At 39.2% G+C, this 15820-nt stretch overlaps 1 protein-coding gene across 1 annotated transcript; it reads left to right on the top strand.

Moving 5' to 3' along the window:
- Positions 1–1893: 1893 nt before the first annotated feature.
- Positions 1894–12906, top strand: pnp6 (purine nucleoside phosphorylase 6). The gene is made up of 6 exons (XM_054619928.1): positions 1894–2043; positions 5522–5691; positions 5794–5897; positions 8715–8890; positions 8995–9185; positions 9926–12906. Exons 1-6 carry the CDS (start codon positions 2009–2011, stop codon positions 10120–10122), a joined length of 873 nt encoding a protein of 290 aa, XP_054475903.1. The 5' UTR covers positions 1894–2008; the 3' UTR covers positions 10123–12906.
- The last annotated feature ends 2914 nt before the right edge of the window (positions 12907–15820 follow it).

Here is a 15820-nt window from a genome sequence, read left to right as displayed (position 1 = left end):
TTATATATATATATATATATATATATATATATATATATATATATATATATATATATATAATATTATATATATATTATATATATATATGTTATATATATATATATATATATATATATATAGGACTGGCTAATCTCGAACGAGCCTAATATCTGACTGAAGATGGAAACAGAATGTAATGGGTAGAGATTTCTGTCTGATATCAGGCAATAACAAGTGTATTAAAAAGAAGAAAAGTTAAAAGTTGAGGAAATCAATACAAAATATGATTTCATAAATTTAGCAACGCATTTTTGGACTACCATAGTGTAAGAGTACTCAAATACAAGTTGATGCTGCGCTAAATGTAACTTCTTAACTTACAAGGTTACAAGTTCAATTTATATAGCCCACTGTTGTAGTTTATATTTAACAGTGCATCTTATTTATATAAAATCATATTTCATAAGTAAAAAGTACAATAAGTTGTTAGAAGTAACATCAAATGGAAATATTCTAACCCAAACCCTAATGTACAAGTAGGCTTCCTCACAATTGGTGAAGTTTATTTAAATACATTCACATGTAGGCTTGTGTTACTGTTAATACTCTGTGTGTGATTTAACTTTGTCTACTTTTAAAGGTTTAATTGAAACAAAATGTAACCATGAGTCAAATTAACGCAGCTTTTCTTTGCTTGAGAAGTTGAAATGTTCATTGCAGACTATAAAACATCTAACATTTCGTGAAAATTAGGTTAATAACAAAGTTACTTTCTGCTTAACATCCCTGGTTAAGCCATGGACACAGTTGAGGAAATAATGTATCTTTATTCAAGAGAAGTAACCAGCAGACAAAAGTATTTACTTGAGATAATATATCCCAGTTTATATTCATTAAATAAAATTGTCGAACTCTGACTCTCTCTTACACACACGCACACATGCACACACACACACACACACACACACACACACACACACACACACACACACACACACACACACACACACACACACACACACACACACACACATAAACACACACTTTAGAGGTTCATTATAAGTGTGACAACAAAAGGGATTTGAAACCCCAGTGAGCATGTTGACACGGCAGGAATTTCTAATAGACTCTACAACTTCACAAATCCACTTGACTGACTGTGTTCATGACATATATTTGGACTGATATCTTACAGAGGTTACTAAGCTTTGACCCCATTCATCACATATAAATACCTTTCCCACAGCCCCCAATGTGTGAAAGGTATTTAAAAGTGTTTTACCACAATATTCACTACAGCTGTGGTTAAAGACCCTTAATATTTATATATTTGTATACCATATTGGTGACTTAAAGGCTCGCAGTCGTATTACGACATCTGTTAGTGCTCAGCTTTGTGCTTTCTCTGCTATCACTTTCATTCTATCCTTCTAACCCACGAGTCAGCACTTGAATTGTTGTGCTGCCTGTGTGTGTGTGTGTGTGTGTGTGTGTGTGTGTGTGTGTGTGTGTGTGTGTGTGTGTGTGTGTGTGTGTGTGTGTGTGTGTGTGTGTGTGTGTGTGCGTCAGAGAGGGAGGGGAAGTACTTATAGCCTTTAATACATTTCAGTCCAGGCATATATTTTGCAGTGTTTTGGGGTGTTTAACCAAACTCAGTGACTTAAAGTTTTTACTCATCTTATATAATTCCCTTCATCTTGCTGTTTGTCTTTTCCTCTCATGCCCTCTCATTGTTTCTCCCTCCGTTACCAGCAGTGCCTCGGTCAGTGAACGGATCAGTGAGCTGCCCAGCCTGGTAGAAAATTGGATTTAGTCTTCTTCAAAGGGACCGGCAGTCTGCGTAGGCTCCGCCCCCTCGCCCTGTACGCAGTGACGTGGCGCGCAGGATGCTCTCCGCCGCTCCGTCCGCCGCAGCAGAGTCTCCATCAGCCGCTCCGGCTCCACCACCTTGAACTCAGCACGGAACAGGGCTGTCAATCACGACACAAGCAGCGTCTTACCAGTACATTGGTCCCGCTCGTCATCAGATATGGACGCGGCATCCTCCTCCACCAGTCAGTGCAGGTAAGACAGATAAGACTGGATGTTGGTGGAGCGGAGTGTAATGAGCCTCATGGTTGTCAAGGCTACTCTGTAGCTTAATTATATCAAAGAATACCCAGTAATGTTGAAAGCATAACGCAGGTGTTATTAGTTAAGTTTTACAACACGCATCTTGATGTGGAGTGTTCTGTTTATGTTGCTGGAGCCAAAGCCACAGTGACATACACGCTTTATTCAGAGGATTAGTAGCCTCTATAAGACCACTACCGGTGTCGGCCATCAGACCTCTGGAGCTCGTCCAGAAAGCTGCAGCATGTCTGGTGTTCAATCGGCCCAAGTTCTCCCACACAACTCCCCTTCTCCGTTCTCTACACTGGCTCCCTGTAAGAGCTCACATCCAGTTTAAGACTCTGGTGCTAGCCTACAGGGCAGTGAAAGGAACAGCTCCTTCCTATCTCCAGGCCATGGTCAAGCCCTACACCCCCAGCCCGACCACTTCGCTCTGCGTCGCTCAGAGGTCCCTGATGCTGATCGACCCCACAGTGATGGAATGAACTCCCCACTGACGTCAGGATGGCAGAGTCGCTGAAGAAAGAAGCACTACCCTGAGCCTTCCACTTAGCACTTATTGTATTCGTATTAGTTTGTTTCTGCACTATACTTTTGATCTGGTTTATGCTCTCGGATGCTTGTTTAAGAAAGGAGATGCACTTATGACTTCTGGTGACTATTAGTTCTCTTGAATACATACAGTACCAGTTAAAAGTTTGGACACACCTTCTCATTCAATTGTATTTTTTTTTCTACATTGTAGATTAATATTGAAGACATCCAAACTATGAAGGAACACATATGTAATTATGTGGTAAACAAACAAATGATCAACAAACCAGAAAATGTTTTATATTTTAGATTCTTCAAAGTAGTTGAATGAGAAGGTGTGTCCAAACTTTTGACTGGTACTGTATGTTGAATACACTTATTGTAAGTCGCTTTGGATAAAAGCGTCTGCTAAATGACTGTAATGTAATGTAATGTAATGTAATGTAATGACACCTCTCACTCTGACGTAACCGTGTGTTACAGGTGGTGGATATTTCAAATTGTCCTCAAGTCGAATTCAGTTCGTTGAGGTTAAGCTTTGCTGCTCCTTTAACAGGCCTCTCCAGAGCATAGCAACAGCTCAGGCTGGTCGAACTGGAAATTGCAGTGTTGCGTCTGCCAAAAATGTGTGCAGGCCGTCCCGCTCCGCTCTCCGCTCTCGTGCCTGAATATACAGTTCCGGCAGCACCATGGACAGCTCCGCGTGCAGCTGGTCGTTCCGTGAGAACCAGAAAAGAGAGAGCCTGAGATCTGACTTCCTGCTGCTAGTTAAATACCTTACTCTGCTGTTACATAATGAAAAAAAGTGACTTTGTTTTCGAAGGCGTGTGACCTGGCTGATCATTTAATGCGATAACTACTTAGATATGCAAGTACAAAAAGCATTAAAATTACTTTGGGCAAATTATTGAAAAAATCGATATAAATTCTGCAAAAATCCTATCTAATTAAATAGACTAATACGAGCCTGTACCTACTATTTCCATATGCTTAAAATAATTCTAAAATTGTCCTGAAAACTATTGATTGGACGATATGACTATCTAAAGCATTTTTTTTTTTCCAATGAAAGGGGGATAAGATTATGTTTGAGGTTTAGACATTGTCAGAATGTTTGTTGTTAAACCACCTTTCTTGGTTGTTAGCTGTAAGTTTAGTAAATTCAGCAGTGGGCTACATTTACAACATCATTTAGTTTTCTTTTTCATCAACGTCCTTGTTTATTGGAGCATTTCGCTGACGCTCATATAAAACATTACCTCAAATTACAGACACATGACATGTCATCATGTAAATGTTTGATAAGAGATTTTTATGGCTGTGCTACACACTCCACACCCCTGCTGTTTCAGTTTCTTGGGTTTATGAAAAAGTATGTTGTTCAGTTGTTGTGTGACACATCCTGATTTGCTCTGATCAATTCCCTGCCTCATGCTGGCACTCACAGTGATTCTGTTTATGAATCAAACAACAGAAGGGCAGAAGTTAAAGCAGTCACCTGTAATGTCTGTCTGCCTGAGTGTGAGTGCGGTTGTGTGTTTGTGTGTAAAGCTGCCATTCCCACCTGAAGAATTATGTGAAGGGCGACCTCTGCAACTGACAGCCCGGTAGTGGCAGCCATACAATACAACTGTGACAATTGTGTCACAGTAGAATAAATTGATGACATGTTATGATAGTTTCCTGAGATTTTAATTCAGAAATACACTTCCACTTTTTTTGTCTTGACAAAGTTTTAATGACTCAGCCAGTCACCACTCACATATTTAGTTACAGCATTGTTCACATCCATCAATTTGACTTCAGCTGTCTGGTGCCAACATACCTACTGATATGAAAGATTAGCCAGCTCCTTTTGGAGCTGAATTTAAAAAGAGAAAGGGTAACAAGGGGAAAATGTGGGTAGATAGAACATCCGGCTCTCTCTGCGTATTGGTCTGGTGAAGGGTGAAGACTAAAGTGTCATTGTGTTTTAATAACAAAACTCTAGGCATAGAGGGATCATTGACAATGTTATAGCTTTACAACCAGATTTATAACCAGAATTACAAACTGTTTCAGACTTTGTATAATGTAGTACCTCAAGGCTTTTCCAATGAAATCAGCATCCCTGAAAAATAATTTGGCTGGTACATGGCAAAGTTAAAACCCATAAGTGTGTTGCCTAATGTTGTATTTAATCTTATTTTTACACAATGTTCCTTTCCATGCGCTTTTACTGAATTTCCAAGTGTGTTCCCCTCCAGTGGATCTCTTTACTGTTATTTAACATGGTTGTTACCAAATATTATATAACATTATCATGACAATGAGCAGTAGCTTGGTATGAGTTTGTTGATTTGTCATCATGACAAAGAAAACCTGCAGTTGTTTTTTTCCAATAATAGAACGTGTTATGTTAACCTTTTGTGACATTAAAATAATGGAAAAATCTACAGTATGCTGAACTAACTGACACTTGTCAGCAGTGTTTCACTTTTTGCCTGGAAGTAGCAATCAGTAGAACCTGTTCCACTACAGAACTGGCATTCGTGTAGGTGTGGACAAGTGTGTGTTTGCTGTCCATTAGCATTCTAATTTCAAGACAGCAAGTTATCTCCACGCAGTTCATTTTTTTGTGTATGTGTTGTCTTTTGTATTTCTCCCAAATACGATATATTGCATATTGATTTCAGTACATATATATATCTATACACTATCTTACTCATACTACTGTTGGAAGAGACAGCACTGCTTCCCTTAAAATAGCTGTCATTTAGTTTATGTTCCGGTTTGCTCTCTTAAAAAATGACTTCATTCCAAATTCTGAAATGAGACTGATGTTAAGTGGTATTTTTTATGATTTATGGTTTGGTAATATTACTCATGAATCAATATTCTTGCCATTACTTTACAGATACAGTTATGAAGAGTATAAGGAGACAGCAGACTGGCTGTTGGCCCAAACAGAGCAGCGTCCTAAAGTAGCCATCATCTGTGGTTCAGGCCTGGGCGGACTGGCTGACCTGCTCGAGGACAAGACTGGGTTCCCATATGAGAAAATCCCAAATTTTCCCACCAGCACTGGTGAGTTGTCTCTGACAAGTGCCATATTATCTTAAACGTATGTGTTTGGAAATTGTTCATATGCATGCTAGCAGCTGCTCATACTGAATGTGTGCTGTGCAGTGGAGGGCCATGCTGGGCAGCTGGTGTTTGGGAGGCTGCAGGGCCGTGAGTGTGTCTGTATGCAGGGGAGATTCCACTTCTACGAGGGTTACAACATCCACAAGGTAAGCTACAGTACATACTGATTTTTTTATTGGTAAGGTTAGCACAGCGTTTTCACTAAAGCATGAGTTGTAAACAACCAGAATTAACCTTTTTTTATCCAAATTATATTTAAAAAACAAGATTAAAAGTCCACAGCTATACTACTGACTGTGTGATGTTCTCCTTGACAGCTAGATGCCAAGATCATCATGCTCACAGTAAAAATACTAACATTCTGAGGTTTCAGGTTTCTCCGTCTTAGTTTAGAATGTAAGCATGCTAACATTTGCTAATTAGCCCTTCTACAGCCAATGCTGGTCGGAATGTCATTAGTTTTGCAGGCATTTAGTCCCACCTATTGTAAACATTGAAATTATGACCTGATGGTGATGCCAAAAGAAGAGATAATGGGTCAGCAATTATTATTATTATTACTACAGTTAAATCCTGAGGTTGAAGGAGGTGAATGTGTGCATCAAATTTAAAGGCAACCCTTGTAATAAATGTTGCGACATTACACTCAAAGTCACAAATGTGAAACTTCAGGTTGTGTCAGAGAATAATTCAGGGTATCATCAACATTTAAATCAATCCTTTCAAAGTTTTTGAGATATTTCAGTCTGGACCAAAGTGCTGGACCTACCACTATTGCCATACAATGCTGCTAGCATGGCTAAAACATTGTGATCTGTCTTAGAATTACATTGTTTGTATAATTGATCCGTCTACTTTAGTATTCGTTATGCTGGAAGTACATTAATTAATTGATGACTTTAAATTCAATCCGAATGATATCCATGTGAACAGCGGTTGGTGCAGTAATGCAGACATATCCATTTGTTACTACTCTAAGTTGCCTCATGAGCAACTTTCTGTCTCAGTTTCTGTCACAAGCCATTTTGTAAACTTGCTTATGCAATTGATTAACAGTTTCAACTCTGACTTTGTCAGTCACTTTGAGAAAAACATTCACAGCTTCTCTAGGTGTAGGCCTAATCTTTAAACCATGGACACTTGCAAACACTAGCTTTGTTTTTTTTGTTACACAGGGAGGCTCTTTAAAAGACACACCATTCATTTTGTGCCACAGGAATTCTTTATTTTAAGTCCCAATTAGAACATTGACCTAATGATAATTTTAGATACAGTATTTGTAACTAGTACTTATATCAAAATGCCTGTAAAATTGATTATTTTGGTTTTGGAAATTCTACACTTTAAATTCAACAGCTCAGATTTTCTTTAAATAATTTTTCCAAGAAAACTTCTCCCAGAGACACCTAAGCTTTTACATCCTCAAACATGATTTTGTAATTTTATAATCAAAAGTTGTGTAAACTTGATATATGACTATGATATAGCTCACAACTGGCTAACAATTTACTATGTGTGTTGAAAGATCAGCTGCAGAATCATGATGACAGTAAGAAAATCACCTGGTAGTCATATCGTGGATATGGGCGTGGCCTTTGGCCTGTGGAGACACTGTATCCTGGTTTTATTTCTTATTACCAGTTATCATAAACCATCTTCACATAAAAGTATCCACATAACTCCATTCAATCATAAAAGCTAGTTTCATGCCTACAGTAATAGAAAGACAGATGCATTATGGCCCTTCTGTATCCAGTTGGGACTTTACTCTTGTTGAATCACCACGAGTTGAACTTCAATAGATTTGTTTCTGTTTAACCCAACTAAGGTACATTTTCACCAGTCCATATTACCAATATATTTTCTTGGCAAACTGAACAAAATCCTGAACTGAACAGAAGATCAGATGAGAATCAATTTTTATAAGCAACACTAGCAGAGGGACGTAAGATTTCATCAAACTTATTTTCTTTTCTTTACAAAATGAACTAGAACACTGACACTGAGGAAGATCTTGGCTAGATCATACCTTCTAGACTAAAAGAAAATCTGATTTAAAAACAAACAATATTGATATCTTAACAGTGGCTGAATGTTTTTCTACAATTCAAACTACACATCCCTTCGGCCTTTTGCAATTTGAAATATGAACATAGCCCTTACCCGTCTCTTACAACAAGGACCCATAGGGAGGACCTCGAACGATCACCTCCCTAAGTCGCTAACCTGGCTGCACACTCTTAATCTTATTCTTTGTTTGTTTCTGTGTGACTTTATTTTCCTTCCTCCTTGTCAGGTGACATAAAAATCATAGACTGAAAACTAGCTTACACGGGCAAATATGGATGCCACCCAAGAGCCTTGTGGCAAATAATTTATTCAAGTCAACTCTTTATTAACAGCTCCCTGCTACAGTGTAACTACTGACAGTCCTGCCATTACATAGTCAGCTTACTGTGCTTACATTTCATCACTGTCAAGGCCAAAAGTCAATTTACAACACAGTCCACTGTTAGAGGCCAATAATCCAAAATGACAGCGCTGACCTTATCAAGAAACCGGGGTACTTGGAAACATTTCTTCATTAACTAGCAGATCACTTTCAGAGGCAATTCAAGCGCCACAGAAATGTGAAATAGAAACAGCAATTTCAAAATGTGACTGCAGTGAGAAGTAGCAACAGTCATTAACAGGCCATCAGCTGCCCTATGAAATTTCGTGCAGAGCCACGATTGTTTCAGTCATGCACAGTTCAACAAGCGCCTACAGTAATAATAATCTACTGACATAAGTGTATGCAGAGGCTGCCCCTCGTAAAATATTGGCTTTCTCGTGTGATGCATTTCCTCCTCTGTTGTTCCTGGGTGACCCCCATCTTGTAACTCCCATTTGCAAAAAATACGTCAAAGCACTAAAAAAACAACAGTATCTGTCTCTGAAGCATTGCGCGTTTGTCACTCCAGGTGACGTACCCGGTGCGAGTCTTCTACCTCCTGGGCGTGGAAACTGTGATCGTGACAAACGCAGCGGGGGGACTCAATGGCAGCTATGATGTGGGAAACATCATGCTCATTAAGGATCACATCAACATGCCGGGCTTCGCGGGGCAGAACCCGCTCTGTGGGCACAACGACGACAGGTACGGCACAGACGCCAAGGCAGTACTATGAAAGTGAATATTGTGCATTGGCCACATCTTTGTCTTCTTGCTACGTCCCGTTCATTTATTTAATGTGTCTCCAGGTTTGGAAAACGTTTCCCTTGCATGTCGGACGCGTATGACCGTGAGTTGATGGCTCTGGCCAAGCAAACAGCAGAGGAGCAGGGCTGCGGCAAATTCCTGCAGGAAGGCGTTTACTGCATGCTGGCTGGACCATCATACGAGACCATCGCAGAGTGCAGACTCCTGAAGGTGCTGGGGGCTGATGCTGTGGGTTAGTACAGCTCTCTAGTGCTCACTTAAAAGGATACTGATGTGTCTCGAAAGGGCATCTACAACAGCTTGGGGATATTTAAATGAAAATGAATGCATAGCTTGGATAAGGACAGATATAATGCTCTGAACAAATACAAACAGCATTTGAATTTTGCATTGATGGCCCCTTTTGGAATAGGAAGCATAAGCAGCTATACATGATGCAGACCAAAATGTAAACACAAAGGTCTAGATCGTTAGCTTAAGCATTAAGTTGGCGAGATTTGTCGTCAATAACGCCAGTGGTTTTCAGCAGATTTGTTGGGCAGTGCATAGAGCTTGACTGATGTTGAACAGATGGTTTTTTTTTATGTCATGATCTGATATTTAAACCTGGCACCTTGCACCAAAAGACCTATCTGAATTGTGTCAATAGCTTTCTCATTTAATTTTATAGACAATCCAGAAAAATTACATCTGGACCTCCTCCCATTTCATTCACAACTTTTCAAATGTATTTTGCAATATGACCCAGTGAGCTTTTATACGGTAACTTGTAACTCTCATTTAATAGGAAAAAAAATGAAATTTTACTTTCACTTTGCAGGGAGCAGGACAGACAGGAAGGGTCCCATAATTGATTATTATTATTATTATTATTATTATTATTATTTATTATTATTATAATATTATTATTATTATTACTATTGTTCTCATGATGAAGTCAGTGCACCTGAGACAGACTTCTCCCCTCTCTAGGTATGAGCACAGTGCCAGAGGTGGTGGTGGCCCGTCACTGTGGCCTGCGTGTCTTGGGTCTGTCGCTCATCACCAACAAGGTTGTGACAGATTATGATAGCATTGAGAAGGCCAACCACGAGGAGGTGCTGAGGACCACTAAGAGCAGATCCCAGGACCTCCAGAGGCTCGTCGGCCACCTCATCACCAAGATCTAGCACCTGCATCTGAAATCTACAGACAAAAAAAAATGTCCAGCCTCGTAATTGAGTCATTGGTGACTAGCTTTGAACAAAGGGTAAAAATTAGGTGCAGGTGGTGAAATGGTAAGGTATGTGTGGATAAGTTGTTGCTTATGTGGGTATTGCGTTGGCTATCGTGGTTAACTGGGGGAGTGAGTGAGAGGTTTTTAAGATAAGATAAGATAAGATAAGATAAGATAATCCTTTATTAGTCCCGCAGCGGGGAAATTTGCAGGATTACAGCAGCATTAGGTAAAGTGCACACAAGAGACATAGTAAAAGAAAGGTATAGAGCAGAGAGCAGAGAAAATAATTTTGGGGGGAGAATGTCAACATGCCACTTGTAATGGCTACAAATGTCCACGGCATTTGATGGATGTTGGCAATATTGTTTGTGTCTAGTTTGCTATTCAGTGATATCACAGCAAGACTTTCACAACCCTGGATACAGTCCCCATGAATCACTTTCATGGAGACACTATAGAATATATTTCTGACAGCTAGCTCAATTTGTTCTTCATAGGTGTAATATCTATAAAATCGAAAGAGAAATAATTAGCAAGTAGGCAATTAATCTGAAAGTTTTAATAGAAGGCAAGGATTGGCTTTCATTTTCATTTTGAAAGTTTTTGGTTGAACACTGTCCAATTCTTTGGGGGCAAATCATGCTAGTAATTAGGGGATTACAAGACCCCTCGAAACACTTTAAGAGTGACTTATCACCAGGTTAAAAATCTGTGTTTAACCTCCCCGCTGGTTGATTCAAGTATATTTCACTGACAGACTATAGCAAGCATCACTGTTTCCTGTGGCTGTTGTGCTCAGAAGTATAGACCCGTAACCACACCCAGCAGTGATGTCACGGTGTACCGACACTCCCTAGAGTACACTTTGCATCATTGCAGCAAGTTGCTTTTTAACAAAAAGTGGTGCACATCAATCATGAGATCTGGAAACCAGGCTGGATTAATGTTAAAGAATTTAATTTGAAATGACAACTGAACAGTTTCTCTAAAATCTGTAGGTGAAATTTGGACTTTTGCATTTGCATTTGAGTCCTAATCCATAGTATTGTTGTTGCTACTTGTGATTATAGTATACCATTCCCTAGATCATGTTCTCATATATCCCAGATCATAGATCAGTAAATGTGACAGGAATACAACCGGGGCTGTTGTACAAACCCCACCGGTATGTATTTCTATCCAGCATTTGTGCTGCCGGATTGTTTGGGTTTTCCCTCTACACTACACTCTGCTATGGAAGACTGGGACCTCTCCCAGTCAAACACAATAATAATTGTGAGACAATTCTATGGCCATTTTATGCTGCTCACTACTAATGAAAACCAATAGACACAGGAAACCTTTACATTTAACCTACTGGGATGATTGCGTCATTGTTAGTACTTATGATCACTGACTAGCATCCTGTTCTTGTTGATGTAGACATGTTTTTGTTTTATTTTGCCTTTGCTTCCAACGATTGTCTATAATTAAGGTACAGTGAGACCCTCCATTATTTATAATTACAATTGTTATATGAATACAGGCTGTATGTCTTATTTTGCCCTTAGCAAAGTATGCAACTACCAACTGTGAAAGCATTGTTTATAGCTTAAGTTGTATTCACTGTGCACTGATGCGTTGGTCTTGACATGTTCGTGCTTGGATGGAGGAAAAACAGCCTTCTTCTCCAGCAGGGTCTTAGATGTGAATCCACATAATAACAGTTGCTGATTAAAGAGAGTATAGAATATTTATTGTGACCAAACAAGGTAATTGGGACCAAGTGGCACCTGCTTTCCTTCATTTTGTGATTTCTTGTTATTAACAATCTATAATAAATACTTATTTTATCTTAAAGCATAGTGTGTATATTTAAAGATCAAATCAGAGTTGCCTTTATTAAAAGAAGACAAATCACGTATTTTAAATATTTAATGTATTTATGAATGAAGTGTGGAAATGCCATGTCAATCCCAAATCCTTGAAAGACCTCCATTTTAAAAAAGGCAATGGAGTTTTAGCTTAAAAGCCTTTCCACAATATTATCTATCCGAAAGACAATCCTAAAGTCAAAGGCTAATCTGGTCAAACAGTAGTGATGTATGAAGGTTTTTCTAGGCTGGATTGCATTTGGATCCCTTTTATTTGTACACCGAGGGACCACAGCACTGTAATATCATGGAGGGCTGTAATACTTGGGCCTGCAGTGTTCAATCTTCTCTGCACCGATCTGGAACCTCCTGCCATTTCCCCTCGACCCTTTCATTCATTAAAGCTGCAAAGGCCAGAGGAATCCTAAATCAGCAGTCCACCTCTTAAACCATTTGTTTCAGGCTTTAAAATAAAGATGCTAATGGGGGGTCTTAAAGGGGAATGCCACTCAGAGTAAAGCCTGCTATCATCAAAACGAAAATCAGAATTGAAACTGCTTTGTAAACAATAAACAGGAATCTTGTAACTTACATACATTCATTTTAAGATGTACTTTCTATGCTAACTATTTCCCTGTATGGACACAACTCCAAATGTTGCATTTCTATGTTAAATTCCTGTTTTCTGGTTTGTAAAGTCTTTCAGACGATTGTATGCACTAGAATACTGAATAACTACTATATGTTAATCATATTTACTGTGTTCAGGTCTCAGTTCAGAAACTAATTCACAAAAAAGATAAACCTCCTATTTCTCTACTGACATGAAGATACTTTATTCTAATAACAAATGCTGTTGCTGTTAAATAAAGAACTTTGCAGATGACATTTGGATGATGGTATTTTCTGTCATGGGTGAGTGCACGCGTTTACTTGTGTGTGCTGAGTGACTGAGTGTATACTAGAGGGTTATGTCACCTGAATCAATCAAAATGGCTGTTTTCAAGGAGAAACAAGAGTTTCTTCCAACTCTCTTCTTCCACGATAACGATGATCAGTGAACGGGGCGATATCAGCAAAGAGTAGGGAGATAAAAGAAAAGCAAACACACACACACATCCACTCTCTATCCTCTGCTTCCCTCCCTCAATCCTTCACTTTCAACACACCTCAAACAGACGCAGACGCTGTGAGAACAGTGGGATTGAGATGAAGTGGAAATGGCTGCCCCCCGCCCCCTTTCTCTTCCATAATTCATTTACATACAGCACGTAGAGGTGCAGCCCACTGTGGAGCTGAAATATTAATACAAATGAACGAGGCAAGCACAAACACAACACCTCCGCTGGGCTGGATTGTGGTGCGTTCACGTTTACACAACTTGGCTTCACGGCGAAAAAGAAAACGACACGCACGTAAGATGCAAATAACAGTCTCCCCTGCTTTGAATGGAGGAGAAGTGGTAGACCAGACACACGGATAAAGGAGACGATAGGAGAGACTAAAGAGAATAAGAGAGGGGAATGAAGTGTGTTTGACTCGGCAGTCCCTGCAGGCTGGCGACAGGCCCCGTCTGTAATGTAATGTTGATCCATCTATTGACCTAGTGCCAACTGAGCCCAGAGCCAGCTATTGATTATTATAGGGTGAAAAGAGGAGCTGAGGAAATGCAGCGGGACAGCTCTGCTGAGTTCACACTGTCACACACACACACACACACACACACACACACACACACACACACACACACACACACACACACACACACACATCGTGCACTGTCATGTAACTGTGCTCGAGTACAGCACTGCTCCTGTTAGTGGATGTGACTTTTTACAAGCAGCGTCGATGAGTGGAAAATATGTCTCCGTTGACTTTCACGCAGTGTGTGTGTACTGTACCGGCATGCAGAGCGGGTCTGTAAAAAAAAAGAATGACTGCTCCGCCTCGAGAGGAGACGTGACAGGTCGAGTTCGACAATGCATCTTTATGCATGACGGTACCGATATTTTTAAATTATTTGTCAAGGTCGGTCCACCTTAAGAGAGCCTGGGCCGAAGTTCTCGCGATACCGTCGGGGCTGACCTCGTTCACTTTAATCAGCAGGTGGATACGGCAAGACACAATTACTTGGCATGGGTCTTGAGGAGCTGCAGTATTTATTCACCGACAAATAAAAGTGCACACACACACTGTTACAGCTACGTGCAAGTTATTCCTTATACAGTACCAGTCAAAAGTGTGGACACACCTTCTCATTCAACTACTTTGAAGAATATAAAATATAAAACATATTCTGGTTTGTTGAGCATTTGTTTGTTTACCACATAATTCCATATGTGTTCCTTCATAGTTTGGATGTCTTCAATGTTAATCTACAATGTAGAAAAAATAAAGAAAGAAAAACCATTGAATGAGAAGGTGTGTCCAAACGTTTGACTGGTACTGTAGAACTATTTTATAACAACATTTTAGTTAAAGATAAGCATCTTTAAAATGCATTTTTCTAATTCCTCCATGATTTGCCTCGATGGAAAATAGGCGACACTTGCAGAAACCCAGACAAATCTTGATCACATTTCTGAAAAAAAAAGTTTAAATATTTTCTTGCTTCTTACTCCATCTGCATTTAGTTGCTAAATGTACCTAGCAACTCACTTGCAGATAATAAAATATACATATCTGCTTGAGTTTGGATTAAGGAAGTAAGACATCATATTAATCAGTGTGCTTTGAGGTGTTGATAGGTTTATTTTGCAGAGAGCTAGACTAGCTGTTTCTCCCTGCTTACATTCTTTATGCTAAGGTAATTGGCCCTAACTCCATACTGGACACACAGATATAAGAGTGATATCAAGCTTCTCATCCAACTCTCAAAAAAAGCAAATAAGGGTATTCTGCAAATAGTCAATAGTGAGCATTAAACTGCTAACGAGACAGATATTTCCCTTTGAATTTGGTGTAAATTTAAAGAAGGGCGATTTCAATTTACCCTGTTGTGGCCAGAAAGACAACTTTGAATGAACGCTTATTCTAGCTCTGTGCTCGTTAGATGTGTGGCTAGACGGTTTGCTAACACGCTCAACATAAATACTTTATAAATTGATAATATGTCATTGTTGTGTTAACAGCTGGTTGCAATGCCCCTAGTGGCCAAACAAATAATGCAAGGGTAAAGTGAACTTTGTTGAATTGAACTGTATGAAATTGTAGAAAGCAAGGTTCTTGTATTGTTTTATTTTTATGTGTTTGTGGTAGAATAAATGGTCAAACACCCGCTTGGCTTTTTTGGACTGTCTAGGCCTATGGCTGCCATAAAGGTAATCTAGGTTTTGACAGAACTTTAATGCCACTATTGAATGTGAAGAATGTTCCTTCTCACAGCAGACATTTTGACATCTTATAGCATAAATCATACAGGAATAGGTACTTAAGTAATAAATAAATACAAAATAAATAATACAAAAAACACTGTTCTTTTAAGACCCGTGAGTCAGTTATAATAATAAATATGATTGATTCTCTTTTTCTTCTCTGCTTAGAAAATATGTCTTTTTGCAGATTCCATCCAACAGCAGGAATATGCTTCTAGGTATACTTGCCCTCCTGCTCATTACAGTCGTATTACTTCATCCTGAATATTATCCCCTCTTGGAGTAAATGAGTTGAAGAAATATATATGAGTACGTTTTTTTTTTTTTTAAATCCTCATTCTCCTAATAGGATCTTGTGGCTTTGCCTGCCCCTCTGAACATCAGCCTGGCCATCAATGAAAATGTTCTTTTCCCCTTTTTT

This window comes from Anoplopoma fimbria, chromosome 19, assembly GCF_027596085.1.
Source record: "Anoplopoma fimbria isolate UVic2021 breed Golden Eagle Sablefish chromosome 19, Afim_UVic_2022, whole genome shotgun sequence".
NCBI lineage: Eukaryota > Metazoa > Chordata > Actinopteri > Perciformes > Anoplopomatidae > Anoplopoma > Anoplopoma fimbria.
This window is presented reverse-complemented; position numbering and strand designations above follow the sequence as displayed.

What these genes read in the sequence shown, in the direction of transcription:
- pnp6 (XM_054619928.1), top strand. Translation starts at nt 2,009, where the DNA reads ATGGACGCGGCATCCTCCTCCACCAGTCAGTGCAG. An exon ending in AAATTTTCCCACCAGCACTG is followed by an intron (nt 5,692 to 5,793) that starts GTGAGTTGTCTC and finishes TGTGCTGTGCAG; the next exon opens with TGGAGGGCCATGCTGGGCAG. An exon ending in AGGGTTACAACATCCACAAG is followed by an intron (nt 5,898 to 8,714) that starts GTAAGCTACAGT and finishes TTGTCACTCCAG; the next exon opens with GTGACGTACCCGGTGCGAGT.